This window comes from Vombatus ursinus, unplaced genomic scaffold (assembly GCF_900497805.2).
Source record: "Vombatus ursinus unplaced genomic scaffold, bare-nosed wombat genome assembly UNPS02008961.1, whole genome shotgun sequence".
Classification (NCBI taxonomy): domain Eukaryota; kingdom Metazoa; phylum Chordata; class Mammalia; order Diprotodontia; family Vombatidae; genus Vombatus; species Vombatus ursinus.
This window is the reverse complement of record NW_020948739.1, coordinates 8,829,034-8,850,366: the sequence shown is the minus strand read 5'-3', so window position 1 is coordinate 8,850,366 and position 21,333 is coordinate 8,829,034. Positions and strand designations below refer to the sequence as shown.

At 34.9% G+C, this 21,333-nt stretch overlaps 1 protein-coding gene across 3 annotated transcripts in view; it reads left to right on the top strand.

Annotated features, from left to right (window-relative positions):
- The window catches only part of UBR5 (ubiquitin protein ligase E3 component n-recognin 5), a 176,449-nt gene that overhangs the window by 56,119 nt on the left and 98,997 nt on the right, over window positions 1–21,333 (top strand). For 2 of the 3 annotated variants that reach the window (XM_027850036.1, XM_027850035.1), the window contains exons 6-9: window positions 10,658–10,847; window positions 11,355–11,514; window positions 11,875–12,024; window positions 13,834–14,045. In XM_027850036.1, coding sequence (XP_027705837.1) covers window positions 10,658–10,847; window positions 11,355–11,514; window positions 11,875–12,024; window positions 13,834–14,045 — 712 coding nt within the window. The remainder of the gene's footprint in view (window positions 1–10,657; window positions 10,848–11,354; window positions 11,515–11,874; window positions 12,025–13,833; window positions 14,046–21,333) is intronic. The other variant, XM_027850037.1, reaches the window with a different exon arrangement.

Sequence of the window (21,333 nt, the reverse complement as noted above, 5' to 3'; positions counted from 1 at the left end):
AAATGCAGTAAAACATTTAAAAATTACAATAATTCTGGAAAACTGAAATAAATTTTATAATTTTGTGGCTTGAAGATAAATTATTTAATAGTTTTTATGGGTAAATGAATTATAGAGGAAATGATCAGAAATATTGAGTGATGAGGAATTTAATGAATTATGAATAATATAGGAAGAAAAAAGACCTTGATAAAGAATCAGATAAGATTGGAATTAAGATTTAAATGAGATAGGTCAAAGAAAATTGCTACTTTGGGAAACAGATGGTGGGCTAAAGAGGTTAAAGTGAGAGTGTGAAAAGTAACATATGGATTCAAAGATGATTAAAATATATGATTGAATGTTGTGTTTATGTAAAATGATAGAAGAAAAGTGAGTATTGAATATGTTTAAAACACAGCTAATGTTGATGTGATATTTTGAACATGGTTTTTCTCCTTCTGCTTAGCACAGTGCCTTACACATGATAGATGTGACTTCTGCCAGATCTTAATGAGAGGCTTTTATTTAAGTTTTAACTAAAAATGTTGAGTGCTTTTTTGCCTTCTCAGTAATCCTGAATGACTTTAGGTACACTTTAATTTAAGTGAATATGACCTCTTTTACCGACATCTCTTTTTTGAGGAATAAAGCATTCTCTAAGCTTTTGTGAAACTCCTTTTTAAAGGTCTTAAGGAAAGCATAGAAGGTAAAGTATTATACAAATATATTGTACATGTAAACTCACTTTTAGAAATATTTGGACAATTGCCTTTTAAGAGGATATTTCTTAATTTCTGCCAAAAATTATGAATTGCCACAATTTTTTTTTACATAGGGAAATTGTCAAACTTAATCTCCTTAGCATGGTGGCATTTGTCCCCGTTTTGCTAATTAAAAAAAAAAGACATTTGTTGAATGAACTTAATGTCTTATTTTCATAGATATTATTTTGGAAAGATTCAAATTATGATTTTTTCTACTTTCAAAGAATATAACTAATTTAGTAATATAATCATAACTAATAAGATCTATATCACCCATAACTTAGCGTAGGACTAATTCTGAAGAAATGAAAAGCCCTTGGGAAGATAGTTTTTCAAAATTTTGCATCCACTACAACCCATAGTAGAAGTGTGTTTTTTTGGGTGGGGTTTTTTTTTGTTTGTTTTTTGTTTTTTTGCCTTTTTTTTGGTGAGGCATTTGGGGTTAGGTGACTTGCCCAGGATCACACAGCTAGTAAGTGTCAACTGTCTGAGGTCAGATTTGAACTCAGGTCCTCCCGATTCCAAGGCTGGAGCTCTATCCACTGCTCTACCTAGCTGTCCCCGTAGTAGAAGTTTTAACCCTTACTGAATTGGATTAGTCATATATTTCTTGTTTTCCTAAATTTGATAATAAAATTGTAATCATCTAGTAAAAAATATTTTTGTGTTCTACTTTCCTTTGCTCTGTAGCCTCATTTCCTACTCTGTCCTCTTACAGTCCCATCTAGACCTAAGCTTGTGATCCTCTGGTCCAAAGTAGTTCTTACTGCTGGTAATTCATCTGTACAAAGTGCTCAGCTGGTGGTGCAATAGATAGAGTGCTGGGCCTGAGTCAGGAAGACTTGAGTTCAAATGACCCTGGACAAGTTACTTAGAGGTTGCCTCAGTTTATTCAGCTGTAAAATAGGGATAATAATAACACCTACCTCTCAGGGTTATTGTGAGGATCAATAATCTTTGTAAAATAATATTAGATAATATATATATAGATAATATTTGTGTAAAAAAAAAAGTACCTGGGAGGTAGTAGGTACTATATAAATGCTTATTCCCTCCCTTGAATTGGAACTTAATTTGGTCCTATAAATGATTAATTTTGGCTTTTGTGGAAGAGAAAACAATAGAATTACATTCATGATGAAATTGTTTATGCTACAATTGATAATTATATAGGGAAACCAAGGGAATGTCTACAGTTATAATAAATGTATATTGTTATAGTCATTTCTTATCTCAGAAAGTTGTCTCTTAGTAAGTAACTTTAAAGAAATATATTTACATACCTGAACTAGGAAAATTCAAGAAAGTGCTTTGATAACTTTCAAATGACATGAATGTTCGCTCTTGACCTTGTTATTGTGACAGTAATCAGTGCCACCTTCTACTATGAATCAGTTAAGCAACAGACACTTCCTAATGGCCAGCCTTGTGTCAAGCTCTGTACTAGTTGCTGAATATACAAAGCTAATTCTGTCCTAGAAGCATTTATGGTTTTTTGTGGAGACAATATGCATATAAATACATATTGCCAAAACAAATACAAGACCTACCTGAAAGTGTTCAGCCCAGGTACTTCTATCTTGAGGTTCTAAAGATGAGTATCATTTATTGAAGAACTTGGACCTCCTTAGTGTCATTCTGTATCCAGAGATGACATAAGAGAGTCATAGGAGAGGTGGAAGATGTTGAAGCAGCATCAGAGCATTCATATAATTCCAAAGATGAGGACTTTTGTATATTGGTAATTTTTTCATGGATAATTGCTGTTTTGATGGATTATTTTTATGGCTACCTAAGTAATAAAAATTTATGTGTTTTCTTGTTACCTTTCATTTTTTTTTCTCTTGTTCTCGCTGAATGGCAGATCTATTTAGAAATATTTATTGATGGAAGGGATCTTATCACAGAACATTCCATTTCACAGAAGAGGAAGCTGAGGGCCAGAGAGATGCCAGCCCTTGCCCACAATCACACAGGCAGGAGGTGGCAGAACTGGCACCTCAGCCTGCAATCTTGGGATCTAGAGTCAGTGCTCTTCCTCACTTTATCTTGCTTCTTTCCCAATAAAATATTTTTTATTTAGCAAATTGTCATTAAGTGCTTGCTCCATGAAAAGTATTCAGGAAACAAATTTAAAATGGATGATCTCAGTTTTCAAGAAGCTTATCTAGTAGCTGACAGTTCTATGCCTTGTCATTTCATAGTTTATAAAGTAATTTCAAATTCTTAGTATGCTATAAACTTATCATGCATATATAATGTTATAAGCATCCATAGATCAGAGAGGGTAAAACAAAGATGGTGCATTAGGAGGAAGCAGTGCAGTGAACCCCCCCACCCCCCAAAAAAAGCAGATTTAGAGCACTAGACTGACTCTTAATTGGGGAAATTCAAGAAGTTACAGTGAGTTATTTTTCCAACCTAAGTTAGCATAGGGATTCAGACAAGGAAGTCTGCAAACACTGGGGATGGGCCGTGATGCAGAGTGTGACACATGTAGAGCATACTGACATCCAAGAAGAGGCTGAGAACCAGGTCAGGAAGGGAGTCCTAGACCCACACCAGATCACTGTTACAGGGACAGGTACAAACTGACAGCTTTGTTGCCCACTGCCTAGTTCTGGGTCATACATCCCCGGCACATTGACAAAAGGACCTGTACTGCTGCACCCCAAACTAGTCTCAGGCCCTAGAGGTTGTACTGTGAGAAGAACAAGTTCAAAAGCAAGCATTCACAGTATGGCCCACCCCTCAAGAGTAGAGTGAAGTATTAATCCAAGACACCAGCCCAATCTGAAATTTGCGGAGAAATAACCAGGCAGGAAACTCAAACAAAAGTTGAGTTTATAGTTCTATCACTGAACCAGAACTTTCCAGATGACTGATGGTGGCTGAGTCCAGCAGCAACTACTGTTGCTCAGACCCAAATTCAGGTGAAGAACTTACAGAGCTTAGACTGGGGTAGGGTGGGGGAAACAATCTGACTTTTCCCTGGATCAGACCACCCTTTAGGAGTACTGAAATATCAAGTCCAAAAGTCAAGAATGAGATTGAAAGATTGAGCGAACAGAAAAAGAATTGTGTCATAAAGCTGTTTTTGGTGATAGGAATGCTCAAGACACAAAGTTGGAACATGAGAATGGCCTCAAAACATCTACAAGCAAAAACTTGTTGAAAAGCACAGCTTGAGTCCAAGTTCAACTGGAAGACATGAATCAAGAATTTTTTAAAAAGAATTTAAAATATAACTATGGAAAAAAAGAAATGGAAAGGGAATTAATAGCTTGGCACAAAAGGTACAAAACCTTGCCCAAGTACAAAAAACTCCCTGGCAATTAGAACAGACCAATTAAAAGCCATTGAGACAACAAGAAATACTAAAACAAAGCCAAAAGACTAAAAAAATTAGAAGAAAATATAAGTTATCTCATAGGAAAAGCAGCTGACCTGGAAATTAGATCAAGGAGAAAAAATTTAAGAATCATTGGATTACCTGAGTTTCATGACCAAAATGAGCCTAGGCGTTGCATTTCAAGAAATCTTTAAAGAAAACTTCTCAGATCTCTTAGAACCATAGGGCTAAGTGGAAATAGAAGGCATTCACCAGTTACACCCTTAAAAGAAACGCCTAAATGGAAAACTCCCAATAACTTGTTGGCTAAACTCAAGAGCTTCCAACTCATAGAAAAAAATACTGAAAGTAGCCAGAAGGAAAGCATTTAAGTTCTGATCCACAATCAGGATCATACATAATTTATTTGCCACCACTATAAATGAGTTGGGGAGCTTGGAATACCATATTCCAGAAGGTAAAAGAATAGCTAGATAGATAGATAGATTTATAGCCAAAAATAATTTATCCAGTAAAGCTGAGCTTAATTCTACAGCTGAAAAAATGGATTTTTAATGAGATAGAAGACTTCCAAGCATTCCTGATGAAAAGACCAGAAACCTGTGTTCAAACACAGGAGTCAAAAGAGATGACATATAAATATGATGAAATTATGAAGGATATGGATTTGTACAAAAGTAGGAAAACTTGGAGAACAGTTTTTACAGAGACAACAATATTGCAGACTTTTTGTTGTTGTTCAGTTGTGTCCAACTCTTTGTGACCTCATTTGGGGTTTTCTTGGCAAAAATACTGGAGTGGTTTACCATTTGTTTCTCCACTCATTTTACACATGAAGAAACAGAAGCAAATGGGTGAAGCGATTTGCTCAGAGTCACACAGCTCGTAAGTATCTGAGGCTGGATTTGAACTCAGGAAGATGAGTCTTCCTGATTTCAGACCTAGCACTCTATCCACTGTGCCACCTACTCATCCATATTGTAGACAGATGGGATAACTTGAAAGAATTCTGAATAGTGTAACGACCAACCACAATTCCAGAGGACTAATGATTAAACATGCTACCCACCTCTTGATGGAGATGAAGGATATGTAGCACCGAATTAGACATAAAATTGTTTGAACGTGGCCAGTGTGGAATTTTTTTTTCCTTGAGTAGTTGGCATATTTGTAACAAGGGTTTTATTTTTCTTTTGGTATTGGGGGAGGAGTTGTAGGTTCGGGTGAAAAAAAGAAGTCAGGTTTTTACTGATTGAAAGCAGCATAATTTTTTTTAAAGGTAGGCTTGGATTACAGGTTATATCACAATTTTGTTGGCTTTGGAACAGACCCAGAAAAATAAAATGATTCCTTCAAGGTCAGATGACTAACTAGAATGGGAATTTGATCCCAAGTCAACTTGCTATTGCAATCCTTCTCTCTTTCCAATGTCATCCAAAGGAAATTTTATATGGAATTTTTTGTTGACAAATACATTACCGAAGGAGGAAAAATCTAAATTGGGGGCAGAGAATGGATATCAAAGTAATGCTATGTTAATCAGAAACATAAAGTATGTTTTTTTCTCTTACTGTCAAGAAAGGTAATTGCTCTCAGTTGGTCTGAACTACCTTACGTTAGTAGATAAATAAATTAGTAGATTGCTACATCATAGTAAATTAAGTTGATATAGTTAATATTAAGTTGTTGGTTTTCCTTTTATGAAGGAAAATTCTACTTTTGTATGAAGAATGAGCGCAGAGTCTATAGGATCGCAGATTTATAGCTGGAAGCTTTAGTGTGTCTCTAATTGTTCTCTTCATTATGAGAAACAATATTAACTTGGATAAGGTAGAGCAACAAACAGACTGCAATAATCAGAAATAGAATGTCCTTGTCATTTGTAAAATTTTCTATTAAAAACTCTTATAAAGTATTATAGGTAGTAGTTTATAATTAGATGATTAAAATTGCCTTTTATAAATTCCACTAGATGGTACCTTCAATGAAAAATAAATTTTAATACGTATCTCAGACATAGTGAAGTGTCCACTGAGTATCCAGATATCATTGGATTGTCCCTGGTAGAGGAGTAGACTAGCCTGAGGAAAAGCCTCCTGGCGTTGCAGTAAGAAAGGTTTATGCAGAGGCTGGTGTCAGAGAAAAAATAGGCTTCTGGGATATTTGAGAATCAAGACTGGAAGCATCACATTTACTATTTATGTGCTTATTTTCACTGAAATATTGGGAGACTGAGAATATTCTGTTATTTAGGAATATAGGGAGGAAGAGAAAATGGTTCATGTTTAAAGACACCATTAAAGTTCTTCAGTGTCATAAACCTGTATATGCTGAGTATTTAGAAAAATTGAAATTGGACTGCTCACCAAACAATGGTTCCCACCCTTCCAGACAATTCTTTGTATATAATTTTTGCCATCTACTGTGAAGATAAATGTCTGTGTGACTATACATAATTTCACGGGTAGAGAGTGTTTGACATCTATGTGTTTAAACTCTTGAATTGTCAGGTAACATATTTCAGGCAGTTTTCATGTTTTTCAGATGCTTTGAAATGTTTCCCTTTTTCTTTTACGAGTATAAAATGTTTCATTAAACCAAAGCCTGAATACACAAATAAAAAAGGATAAAGGTGAGGGATGTGATTATAGTGGTATCATCCTGATTGAACAGTGTCAGAGATGGACAGAGTTATAGACGTTTGCTTTAAGTGATACAAATTACTCACCATAATGAAGAAATCGAGTCCCACAGTTGCCTTAACCAGCACAAATACATTATTTCTTTGCCAGTTAGAGGTTCATCAATATAGTCAAGGGCAATATTGTTTTAGTAGGAGCTCTTTTGAAAAAACCTACAAAGAAGAAGGTTAACAGAAGATTGAGCAGTATTGCCCTACAAAGTGCCAACCTTGAAAAGCTGGTGAGAGAAATGAGACTATATGGATCTTGGCGAGAAAACCAGTTAAGCAAGATAGTTTTTGTAGATGAACCTGGGAAGACTAATAGACTCTTAGTTATGTGACCCAATAGGCTATCTCCTCCAACCTATCAGCTAGGTTATCTGTTTTCTGCTTGAAGACCTGGTTTCAGTGGTAATCTATTTTTTGATGCAGTCTCTTCTACTTTTGGACAGCTCTAATTTTTAAAAAAATTTTTCTTTACATCAAGTATTTGAAAGGTTGTTATGTTACTTGAAGTTTTTCTTTCAGGATATACAGATTCCCTGGTACCTTAAATTGATAGTCATATGTCATTTTACTTAGACAACTCTTAACTGTCTTGATCATTGTCTTCTGACTATGTTCCTCATCAAAAATACCTTTACAAAAACGTGATTCTTGTATCATTGTAATATCAGGTTTGCCAGATCAATTTTACATAAAACATGCTCTGTGGATTATCATGTATTTCAGTAAGTAATCTGTTGAATATTTCTCTCTCATTTAAAAATTTGTGTAAAGATATGCAGTCTGAGCAGGTTTCTGTAATGAATGATTATTTCAACAAAGGGAAAATACCCATCTGTTGTCATTAACTTTGTCATAGTAGTAATTTTGAAATTTTGGTTTAGGAGCTCAGAATTTAAACTTAGTATTCTGTCACACTGTGGTTTAAGAAAATTGCCAATGACGAATATTCCTTATATTCCTCAAACATAAGATGGTAGAAGAAACCTTTTTTTTAAAACTGAGTATTTATAGCAGAAAGTTGGGAAGTTGCAACCTTGATGGTTTTGTCAAGATTGGAATTAAGGTAAACTGAGGCAACAAAGTTCTGAACACATTCAATTTATTGATAAGGCTAGCACATACAATAAGAGGGGTAAGCTCCTCAGCCTTCCAAAAGACCTTGAATGACAGCTGATGGATTATCTTTAGAGACAAAAGGAGGAGCATCCAAAAAAATAGAAGGCAGCATCATAGATGGAGAAAACATTGTGATTGCTTTGTGGGAGACAACATAATTGGATGGAAATTGGAAATGCGGAGGTAGTAACCCCTCCTTCCATCTTTGTTGCTAGGAAATTCTGATTCATTTAGTCTAAGAATAAGTGATGGTACGTAGATAATAGATTTCCTCTAATTGGACAAAGACAGTCAGTGATATAGAGATAACAAATTTCTTTAAATTAAAATAATTTATAGGGAAACTGAACTTTTAAACTTAATTCAGAGGAAGACTCAACTTCTGAACCTATGAACTTTTGAACTTAAGTTAAAGACAAAAGTAAGGTGACTTAGGCAGTTAAACAATGTCAGTGGTGATACAGAATAGAATCAATGACAAAAATGGAGATGTTCAGTTTGATTTTTTTTTTTTTTCGGTTTTAAGACCAACTTATGTCTACTTGCATTTGTTACCTTTTTACGTGAGTATTGTTGCAACACTTTCAAAATACTAAATTAATTTTTATGGATGCAATATAATTTGAAATGATTGTGAATAATTTGAAATTTGAAATGAAAAAGATTGATTTGTTCTGGCAGATTTGACTTTTCTTTGTCTTTTTTTTTTGGCGAGGCAATTGGGGTTAAGTGACTTGCCCAGAGTCACACAGCTAGTTATGTTACGTGTCTGAGGTCTAGGTCCTCCTGACTCCAGGGCTGGTGCTAGATTTGGCTTTTCTTTTGGTTTAAGTAGATGATGATTCTAATATAGATTTCTCCTCTTGTCTATGCCCGAACTATTTCCAGTAATTTTTATTCAGTTTGGTAGAAAAATAAAAATGCTTTTGGTTACAGTTGCCCATTGAAATGACCACAAAAAGTAGAAAACTCATTAGATGACAAAGGTTTCTAAGGCTCATTATATATAGGTCTGTCTCATTTTCCTGACAATAAGATCGTCACTTGTTGGTTTGTTAGCAATGCTATGTTGTCAAGATTGACTTTAAATAACGGTACTTACAAAAGGTTTTTGATGTTACATTGTAATAATCATCAGCACTGGGCATCTCTTCCAAGGGATGGTGAAATGAATTGAGCTCAAAAGTAGTGAGGGGCAATTCGGTGGTTCAGTGGATAGCATGCCAGGCCTGGAGTCAGGAAAACTCCAAGTTCAATTTTGGTTTTAGACCCTTAGTAGTTGTGTGACCCTGAGCAAGTCCCTTAACCCTGTCGCTTCAGTTTCCTTATCTGTTAAATGAATGGGAGAAGGAAATGGCAAATCACTCTAGTATCTCTGTTAAGAAAAACCCCAAATGGGGTCACAAAGAGTTGAACACAATTGAAAAACAGCTGAACAACAAGAAGAAAGTATGGGTGACATAGCTCTAGGAGACCTGATATAATGGAAAAGAGCACTCAACTTGGAGTCAGGAAATAAGGTTTCAGATCCTTGCTCTCACATTCATTAGCTTTGTAAACTTTAAAGGTTATAACTATGTATGTGAAATATAATCTCTTCCATTCAAGTTGTCCCCAAATGCGTCATCATGGCATGGAAGTTGTGGAAGAGAATGTTAATAGAATATAGGTTCTAACATGTCTTATGAAGCTGGAAAAAGGTTTGAGTATGATCTCCGTTAGGTTGTTTGATTGTTATTTAAGAACTAGCAGGCATCTATCACCATCTTGGCGCTAGGTTGATGAGGATTTGTTTGTTTTTCCAGCCATAGCAAGACTAGAAGGACTGTAGTTTCTGTTGAGGTAAAGAGTACTCACCTGTCTCTTCTGATTGTTTTTGAAGGATCTGATTAAATGGAAGAAAAATATGGTAAATTATTATATTGTTAATATCTTGCAGTGCTTTAACCTGTATGCGGAAAAAGCATAAAAGACTGAACTTCATAGCATAATCTAAATAGCTTGATTACTCTAGGGTTGCCTCTTACATGATTTCCTTATTTACTTCTTACCCCACAACTCTTTATAAGTTACTAATATTTGGAAGTCGTGTTTAAGTACTTCTGTCTTTCCAGAAATGTTGGAAAAGTAGAAATTTAATATGAGGATCTGGAATCACGAAATCATTCAATTGAACATGAGCTTTGCATTTGTCTGAGAAGTTTTTGTTTAATTTTGATAGAAAATTTATTTTGGCACATCAGCATGTCTTGCTGAGTTGTTGTTGAGTCGTTTTTCATGACTGTTCAGTCATGTAGTAACTTTATTTGGGGTTTTCTTGGCAAATAACGTAGAGTCTTTTGACATTTCCTTCTCCAAGCTTGCTAAGTACAAAACACTTTATCATACGCCCCTACGTTTATATTTTGTAAAAAGACACATAATATATCTAAAACTAAAACATTTTGGCGCTTGTAGTTGTTGAGCTTTTTGAAAGAAAGTGCTTTGTTCCTTCTAATATACTGATAATGCTTTTGGAAATAATTACTACACAGTAGCTGTAATAGAACTTAGTTATAGCAAATTTTGTACCGAATACATATTTTTTCTTTACCGACTTTCTCTGTTTTAGGACACAACTAAAACCTCATTTAATGCTTATTCTTCTGTCAGGATGAACTACCATGATAAATGGATAAGTAAATTTATTTAATTTGGAACTTTTCAAAAATTAAAGATACTGATTGTATAAATCTTTTTTCAAATATTTAGAAGTCGCTGGAGTTCAGGAGTGGGTGGAAGTGGAGGAGGATCTTCTGGCAGGTCATCTGCTGGAGCTCGAGACTCACGACGACAGACCAGAGTTATTCGGACAGGACGAGATCGAGGCTCTGGTCTGTTGGGCAGTCAGCCCCAGCCTGTTATTCCTGCATCTGTCATTCCAGAAGAACTCATTTCACAGGTATGTTAATTATTTTCAAGTGTAGTGAAGCATATTGTGAGGTAGAAACAACTCAAGTCTGATATACATAAGTATGTTAAGAATATGTGGTATCATCAATATAGGGAATTCTTTCCACTTGGTTATTATTAAATCCTATGGAACTACCTGAGGCATGTGGAGGTTGAGTGACCTGTTAAAGAGTTATTCAGCTAATATCAGAGGCAAGAGTTAATCCCATGTCTTCTGATTCCAAGTCCTGTCTCTTTAGTCCCTATGCCAAACCACTTTTCTCTTGTAAGATTTATTATGCTGAAGTGGCAAACTAGTATAGCTCTTTTTTTCTCCACAGAACAGGGGCCTTTATTGAAAATGGCATATTTCATAGTTTTATATAGAATTTTTTTGTGTTCTCCTCTGTACAAGAAAATGTTCTTTGATGTTTCAATTCAGTATGACAAAATGGGTGGAAAATTTAAAAAATGGCTTAAAAGATGACTTATCTTTTCTCATGTATTTTCTCCCAAGGCCCAAGTTGTTTTACAGGGGAAGTCTAGAAGTGTTATTATTCGGGAACTCCAGCGGACAAATCTTGATGTAAACCTTGCTGTAAATAATTTGCTCAGCCGTGATGATGAAGATGGAGATGATGGGGATGATACTGCAAGTGAATCATATCTACCTGGAGGTTGGTAATTGATTGCTGCACAGATTTTCTTTTGGGGTCTTAGCATCTTGTTGAAGTGGCATAGTATAAATTTCATGTTGAAGAGAAAATATTAGTGGTGTAACCATTCAGGTTTTTATTACTTGGTGGATTTTACTTAGATACTAGCAAAAAGGAGGATTGAATATTGGCTTGTGTGCTGCTGAATGATTACTTTTCAAGTTTTATACATAAATGTTAAATTGCGCAACAAATAAATACACGTTCCACAACTCATAAAACTTGGGTTAATTCTGTTATGGAATTATCATTTATCAATCCATTCATCAAATTATGTGGACGCTGTGAATATTGGACTTAAATTATTTATTCTCCTTATAGAGGATCTTATGTCTCTTCTTGATGCTGATATTCATTCTGCACACCCAAGTGTTATTATTGATGCTGATGCTATGTTTTCAGAAGACATTAGCTACTTTGGTTATCCTTCCTTTCGTCGTTCATCACTTTCCAGGCTAGGCTCATCTCGAGGTAATTTTGCACTTTTCTCTTTTTGCTCAGTACTTAGCATTGTAGAATGTTAGTGAGAGAATGCATGATAGTTTCCTTTTATTTTTTCTAATTATCACAAATTGAATTACTGTTGACTAGCATTTGCATAGGATTCTGGGGGAAAAACCAGGTAGGTGATTCTAACTTTTCTTGGATGAGCCACAATAGTATTGTATTAATGATTTTATCTAGATTGTGGTCCATAATCTAGTAATATTTGTGTTTATACTTATAAGTTTTTATTGCATAATTCTATTTTTTTATTAGGAATACTAGTTATGAACTCAAAGCCAAATTCTATTTTACAGTGACATGCAGCATTCAGAAAGCCCTTCTCCATGGTTCTTAAGTTTGCATGATTATTCCATTACTTTTAGTCCCAGTATCGTGGAGGAGAGAACTGGGAAGCTAATTTAGAACCATGAAAGACTGTTACCAGAACTAGGTTAAGAATAACAGTTTATAAATGATAAATTGCTAAAACAAATGTGTACTTAATTAAAATATTATTTTTGGATATTTTTAAGTCTTTTAATACTTCCTACACAGTTTGACCAGTACAGTTTTAAATTGTTAATCCAACCTCTGTATTTTGATTTATTGTAGCTCTTTTTCTTCATTTTTATTTTAACTCCAGTATATAGCACCAGTGAACATATGTATACCTGCTTGGGTCAAAATTCCAGTAATTATTGGTCACATTATGATAGGCCAATATTTTATATCTTTAGCACTTGTTTTCTTTTAGTAGAAAGACCCAAGGCTTAAAAAATGTTTTGTTTTGTTTTTTTTAAAGAAAAAATGATGGTGACTTGATATGTATGATATCAATATGTGATACCTCTTCGTTTTAGTCAGCATATACATAATGGCTAATGTACGTCATGTGCATGTTCAGATGTTCGACATTTGACATAACGCCTTCTAAATCCCTCCTTTTTTTCCCTTTCCTAAGGTTATTTATAAGACGTTACTACGAATTGTTTCTAATCCTTATTTTCCATGCATAGTTGACTCTGGGCAAGTTAGTTTTGATTACCTCATTTAAAAAAATATCTGCATGAGCGAACTGCAGAGTACTGGCTTTAGACAGTTTGTAGGCCAATTGGAGGGGAAGCATTTTGGTAAGGAACTCTTTCCTGCAAGGATCCTTTTTAAAACTTGTTTGGCTCTTTGGAACTTTTTAATTTGAAACTATTAAATACGCTAATTGATTATGTAAAATATTTTATAAATCCAGTCCTATAAAATACTATTTTAAAGAAAGGGGTTGGATTATCAAAGCTTTATGTAAATTTCATGTAATTTGATTTGTCTTAATTTTTTCAGACAAGTTTTTTTTTTTGTGCAGCTGTATTTTATTACTAGAGACTCTCTAATAAACACTCTTTTTTGGCTTGCATAAATGTATCTAACAGAAGTTGAAGTTTTGATTTATTAGGAGAGTTTGCCATTAGGCTGATAAATATTTTAATAATATTCCTTAGTATAATGTATCACGATCTTTGAATCTTAATTTAAAAAAAAAAGCCAATCAAAAAGAATTGTATTTTTTAAAAAAAAACTGAAACCATTGTGCCCTTTCAGAATTTTTAATTTGCCACTTATAGCAACTTTTGGTACATGTACTTGAAAAGGTTAAAGCTTTGAATGTTGCATGTCAGACTGAGACCTAAATCTATTTTAAATTTTTGTCAGTAGATAAACTGCTGTTAGTTGCATCCTGAAGGGTCTTTACTAGAGAGTGGCTTACTTTTATCCCACTGGTGTGACCCAATTGCATACCAGTTCTCCTTCTTCCCTTAGAGAGAGACTCTGAGCTGTTGCGTGAACGTGAATCCGTTTTACGTTTGCGTGAGCGAAGGTGGCTTGATGGAGCCTCATTTGATAATGAAAGAGGCTCTACAAGCAAAGAAGGAGAACCAAATTTGGATAAGAAGAATACACCTGTGCAAAGCCCAGTATCTCTAGGAGAAGATTTGCAGTGGTGGCCAGATAAGGTATTGAAATTTTCCCATATTTGTCATAGAATGCTTAACTATATTCCATTTATTTTTCTGAAAAATTTTTTTTAATTATTAATTTATTTGGAGTTATCAACAGTCACTTCCATAAGCTTTTAAGTTTAAAATTTTTCTCTCCCTTCCTCCCCACCTCCCTCCCCAAGACGGCGTGCAGTCTGATATAGGCTATACATATACATTCCTATTAAACATTTTCACGTTAGTCATGTTGTAAGGAAGAATTAGAACCAATAGGAGGAACCACAAGAAAGAGGAAACAAAACAAAACAGAAGGGAAAAAAAGAGCAAATAGTGTGCTTCGATCTCCATTCAAACTCCATTGTTCTTTCTCTGGATGTGGATAGCATTTTCCATCATGAGACTTTTGGAGATGTCTTAGATTCTTGCATTGCTAAGAAGGGTTAAGTCTTATCAAAGTTAGTCATTGCACAACATGGCTGTTACTATGTACAATGTGCTCACTTCACTCAGCATCAATCCATACAAGTCTTCCCAGGTTTTTCTAAAGTCTGCCTACTCATCATTTCTTGTAGCACAATAGTATTCCATTACATTCATATACCACAACTTGTTGAGCCATTCCCCAATTGATGGACATCCCCTCAATTTCCAATTCCTTGCCACCACAGAAAGAGCTGCTACAAATATTTTTGTACATCTGGGTCCTTTTCCCAATTTTTATGATCTCTTAGGGATACAGCCCTAGAAGTGCTATTGCTGGGTCAAAGGGTATGCACATTTTCATAGCCCTTTGGGCATAGTTCTAAATTGCTCTCAAATGGTTGGATCAACTCCACCAACAGTGCATTGGTGTTCCAATTTTCCCACATCTTCTCCAACATCATTTTCCTGTTATGTCATGTTGACCAATCTGATAGGTGTGATGTGGTACCTCTGAGTTGTTTTGATTTGCATTTCTCTAAACAATAGTGATTTAGAGCATTTTTTCATATGACTATAGATGACTTTAATTTCTTAATCTGAGAACTGCCTGTTCATATCCTTTGACAATTTACAATTGGGAAACTGAAAGCTTTTCTGCTTAATTTTAAATATATTTTTAAAATGAGTGAGAACGATGTGATGTAAAATTTTCTATACATTTATATGACATCTTCGTTCTTCTATTCATTAATCAATCAGTCAACGTTTATTAAGCTCCTGCTATGTGACAGGCTTTGTGCTAAGCACTTGGAATTAAAAGACTTTCTGCCCTTAAGGAGCTTACAATCTAATGGGGGAGACAACAATCAAACAAATATGTACAAAGCATTCTCTATATAGGATAAATAGAAATAATTTACAGAGGGAAGGGACTATAATTAAGAGGTTTTTGGAAAGACTTCTTGTAGAAGATGAGATTTTTGTTGGAATTTAAAGGGAGCCAGGAAGATGAGATGAAGAGGGAGAGAAAGTCGGGTATGGGGGAATAGCCAAAGAAAAAGCCCTCTGAGAAATAAGAGTGTCTTGTTTTGTTGAACACAGAGGAGGCTAGTCACTAGATTGAAAGAGTGAGTAGTGGGGAGTAAGGCATAAGCAGACTGGAAAGGGATAGGTTGTGAAGGGCTTGAATAACAGGATTTTTTATTTGACCCTGGAGGTGATAGGTCACCTGGAGTTTACTGAGTAAGGGAGTGACATGATTAGACCTGTACTTTAAGAAATCTTTTGGTAACCAGTTGGAGGAAGGAGGTATTGGAATAGGGAGAGACTAGAGGCAGGCAAACCCACTGGTTGTTTATTGTAACACTAGGCTGTAGAGGGGTGAGCCTTGGCAAGGTGTAAGGCCACTTCATCATGAGGTGAAGGAGGAGATATTGGCAGAAGGCATGAGGGATAGGAGATGAAAAAGAGGATAAAAGAGGGAGTTCATGGTGAATGCGTTCAGTTTTTTCTGTAAAATACGAGATAAGATTCTCAGCTTAAAGAGTGGGGAGAGGAAGCCATGGGAGGTTCAAGGAAGCATGAAAAGTTTTTGAAGAGCCACTGAAAAATGGTATAATGAATTGATAAGGGAATTATAGTAGGATTGCCTTACCACAGTGAAGGCCTAGTTGAAGTTGAGTAGCAAATTTGTAGAGGACCCAGTCTGAGCAGTTGCATGATTTTTCTCCTCCTTTATTCAGCAATATGTGTGTAGAGAGGGCAACATATAGTAAGAGTGATCCAGGGCTGAGCCTTGGCTGGGTATAATTTGTATGATTAGAGGGCTGGGGGTTCAAGAGAGGACGACTATATAGTATAATTTAATTGGGTCACCATGGGTTCAAGTTGGAGAGAAGTGGGGAAAGTAGTAGTAGTACTAGTGTAAGGGAGATGGCCTGGGAGAGAGTTGAGGGGTCCAGAGATTGGAGTTCATGATGTGGAAGAAGAATAGAGTTTTATAAGGAAATGTGGAGGGAGAAGTGAAAAGTCATTAGATTTTGGTTAGAGGGATTTTGGAATTTTTAATATAGAGAATGTACATTTTTGGATGATGGCAAGTTTACATGTGTGATTGAGATAGGATGGAAGAATAGGTCATGGGAATTGAGTAAGTTGAAGAACTAAATAGTTAAAGAATTTGAGGGAGAGTCAGTATGTTCTGCCAGTAACTGACACTAATAGAAGAACTTAGCTATGCCCATTGCAGACTTTCTTCAGGGTACATACAATGCCCAGCAGGAGATGCAAGGTATAAGGTGATAGCATGTGGCATGAGGTCTTCTCACCTGAGGAGACTGGCAGTAGGAAGTGGTAGACTTCCTGTGTAGGGGAAGTCTTTTGGTAAATGTTATTTCATTTTCTATATTTGCTTCTGGCAAACTATTTTAGTCATTCTGTTTGGAATAAGTAAATGAAATATGAGATTGTGATAAGCCTTATTTTTTTGGATCTGGAATAGAATAATCTAATTGGTAACTGGCTAGTGGTGGTATATTCATTTGCAAAAAGTTTGTTGCTTTATGTCAGAAAGACTCTAGATGATGGCTACAGATTTCAGCGGAGTTGGTTTATTGCATATTGAATTACTGTGCTAATGACATTGGTCACAGATTTAGTAAACCTGCTGAGTTCATCACTCCTTATTTCTAGACTGCCTTAGCCACATGAAGGTTGTTACACAGTTTCACATTGGGTACTGTGTATGAGAAGTATGAGATACCAGTCCTGATTTTGTATTGTTCAAAACCTAGTTGGAGATGCAGAATGCACATGAAAAATATAATCTTTGTAATTTAGACTTCGATTTGTGATTTGAGCTTTGATTCCCTAATCTGTACACAAGAAGGGGTTGGACTAAATTATCTCTTAGGTACTTCCCACTTTTGAATTTTGTGATCATTTGCAATTTGAGAAAATCATAACTCCTAGATGTCAGTAAGCAGAACTTATTATCAAATAATCAAATCTGTGAATAGTTTCAAAATTTTAAACTTGAAAGGAGTCTCATCTAGATTATCTAGTCTAGTCCCTTTATCGTCAGAGGGGTGAATTGATTTGTCAAGTGTCCTTAAACAACAGAATTCTTCCTCAGCTCTGATTTTTTTTTTTCATCAAAAATGTTTTGCAAACACTCTTTAAAGGTCAGTTTTTTTGGTTGTAAGGAATATTGTATTTCAAGATATAGCTTATAGTTTTATGAAAGAAGCCTGATCTTGTTCATACTCTTTAAGGTTCCTTGGTATTTTAGTTCTTTCTGGATTCTTGCAGTATTTTTTTTCTTTGATGTAGGAGCTTTGGATTTTGGTTATGACATTCATGAAACTTCTTTTTAACAGGTGATTGATGACTCTTTCTAGCATCACTTTGTCCTCTAATAGATCTGGGCAGTTTCCATTTGTAATTCCTAAAAATATAGTGTCTTGCTTTTTCTTTATAAATTGTGGTTTTAGTTAATCTGTAGGTTCTTAAATTATTTCTCCTTGACTTGTTTTCCACGTCAGTTTTTTAAAAAAAATCTGTCATACCTTCTATTTTCTTCTATTTTTCCAGTGTTTTAATTTGTTCTAATACTTCTGTTTTCTCATGGAATCATCGATTACCCTTTGATTCATTCTCATTTTCAGAGACTCTATTCTCCTAATTCTACATTTTTCTTCTTTTTTTTTTTTTTTTGACTAGGCTATGGGGTTAAGTGACTTCCCCAGGGTTACACAGCTAGTAAGTGTTATGTGTCTGAGGCTGGATTTGAACTGAGGTCCTCCTGAATCCAGGGTTGGTGCTAGCTGCCCCTAATTCTACATTTTTCAATATTTTTCACTTCACTTGACTTCTAAGATACTATTTTTCCTTGTTCATTTATCTATCTAATGTTCCTTCTGTGTTTCATTTGCCTGTTCTTCTCCTGTTCTTCTAATTGTGGTATCCCAAGTTTTCATCACTGGCCATTCACATTGTATGGAACGCTTGCCTCCATCTCATGAATCTCTCACTTCTTTCAGGATGTTATTTAAACATCATGATCTATGTGAAACTTTTCCTGATGCTCTCAATTTCTAATTCACCCCCTCCCTAACTTTCTTGTCTTTGTTTTGTATATAGTTACATGTGTGCATGTTGCCCTTCCCGTGATTTAATCTATAAGTTACATGAAAGGAAGAATTCTTTCATTTGTTTTGTCTTTGTATCCTCATCACCTAACAGTCTTCTTGATGCATAGTAGGTGCTTAATAAATGCTTGTTTATTATGTGACCCTTTTGTCCCCTTGACATTCTCTCTTTTTTATTTTATGTACTCCAGTGAACACATGGTAATAATGATCACTTCTATGGAAGTGATTCTCCATATATGTATTAAATCTGTTGCAGTGCTGGTTTCTACTTTTGAACTCCAGTCCACTCATGAATTTTCAGATGATTGCTAGGATATTTACATGTTCTGCCTGAGTTACATAATTAGCATGTCCAAGTTGCATTTCATCTCTCTCCCACCCCTTCATAAAAAAGAAACTTGCCTCTTCTCTTTTCGCATTCTCTTGAGCATACTACTGTACTTCTTTTATTTTAGTCTTGTATCTGGTTATTTTGACCCTTGTGGTTTCTTATATTCAGTCGGTTGTTAAGTCCTTTTGATTCTGCTTTCATAATAATCATATTATTTATTCTACTTCCTTTTCCACTGGTCATTATTTCACACCTGGATTATATTAATAGTCATATTATTTGTCTTTGCCTTTCGTCTTATATCATCCAATATCTTTCACATAGCTTCTGGAATATGTGATGTCACTTTCCTCCTCCCAATTGCTTTATAGGATATTATGTAAAAGCTCCTTAGCCTTGTATTTAATCCACAATCTTAGCTAAATAATTTAGAGCTTTGAAATTTCATTCTTCAGCTTTTGACTTGTCTTCCACTTGCAGTTTAAAAAAAAAAACAACAAATTAATTCTGTTTTCATTCCAACCTTTGCTCCCTTGACTGATCCCTACTATTCTGGTCTGTCTCTCTCCCTTACATTCTATTCCAAATGTTTGACTATTTTAATATACTGAGAGTTAGCATTTATATCCACTTTAAGGTTTGTAAAGTGCTTTGCAAATATTATCTCATTTTATCCTTAAAATAACCCTTGGGGAGTTTACATTTACATTCCTGTTAGTTCTGTATATTGCATTCCTGGTACTGCATAATTTACTTTGCACTTGTCTTCCCATGTTTCTTAGTTTATTACGGCACAAAATTTTACTGCAATTATTAATTGCATTTATGAGCCAAACCTTGTTTTAGCCCTTTCCCAGATTAGGGGTATTTAACTTTGTTTTTGTCTTTCACCTCCTGTGGGGAACATTCATCTATCAGTGTAAGTGTATGGATATTTTGGTCACTTTTTTTCATATAAATAAAGATTTCTTTTCATATTGCTTACCGATTGAGTTAAAACAATTGTGCTTTAATGAGATCCATCTTGGTTGGATTCTTTTTTACTGTTCAGCCTGTTGTGTTCTTGGTTGCATGAATTTGGTCCATGTAGTAGCTATTCAGTTTTTGAGCAAAAGTGTTTGTTTTTAGGTTTTTCAAACACTGGTTCATATACTACTGATTCTTTTTCGTCTAGTCCATGCCATTAATTTGCCATTGCAAACCTGTTTTTGAGAGATAAGATTTAGAATTAAGGCAAAATCAAGGATGGACAAAGCAAAGAAAAATACTTTTTTTGTTTTTGATATTTATTAGTTTATAACTAGTCTATAATTAGTGAATAACAAGTAAAAATTTTGAAGGAAATCCAAAGAAAAAGCCTGGAAAAATTTATCCAAAAAAGGAAATTTAACCATTTATTAAATTTGGATTTAAACTGAAGATGGAAAGATAATTCAGTAATGGTAAAATTGTTAATAGATGCAGAAAGTCTTTGACAAAATACAATACTCATTTGTATTAAAAACCCTACAAAGCATAGACTTAGAAGGATCTTTTTCTAACATCATAAAAGAAATATCGATCTGAAACTGAATGCTACCTTTATATCCAGTGACTAAAGATTAGAGGTTTTCCTAGTTTATATAGGAATAAAGAAAACCCTTTTGACTACTACTACATAATTCTAGAATGCTAGTAATACTTATTAAATTAAATGCATAAAAATAAGCACAGAAGAGATAAAACTATCCTTATTTGCTGCTAATATGATAGTTTACTTAGGAAATTAATCAAGATAACAGCTTCACTAAAGTAACAAGTTATAAATCTAACAAAAATCTACAGCATTTCTAAATAATAGTTATATTGTCCAAAAAAGAATAATAATAAAGTAAGTTACTCTGGTCTGGGCCTGATTTAGGCCAATCCCTTGTTAGTTGGGAGATAAAAAGAGAAACTTATAGGTCATTGAACAGTTATTTTACTTGGCTGTTGTAGGGGAAGGCTTTTCAACAAGGATATGCACTGAGGATAACCTGAGCTGATTTAGCTGAATAAAGTATCCCTTACTGAGTTGTGCCTCTTGGTCCAGTAGTCACACGCACCTAATTGTACTCTTCTTGGCTCTTTTGTAATTGGGCAACCAGAAAGTAATCGCCTGTCTTTTGTCCTCTGAGCCAATTATAAAGATTTTTGTTGTTGTTTTGTTTATTTGTTTTGAAACCCCTTAAGCCTGAAGTACCTTAATTTATATTGGAATGGGGTGGGATTCTCTTACTAGATAAAAACTCCCATTTAAAATAATTAGAGGTGCAGCTAGGTGGCATAGTGGATAGAGTACTGGCCTTGGAGTCAGGAGGACCTGAGTTCAAATCCGGTCTCAGACACATAACACTTAACTAGCTGTGTGAGTTGAGGC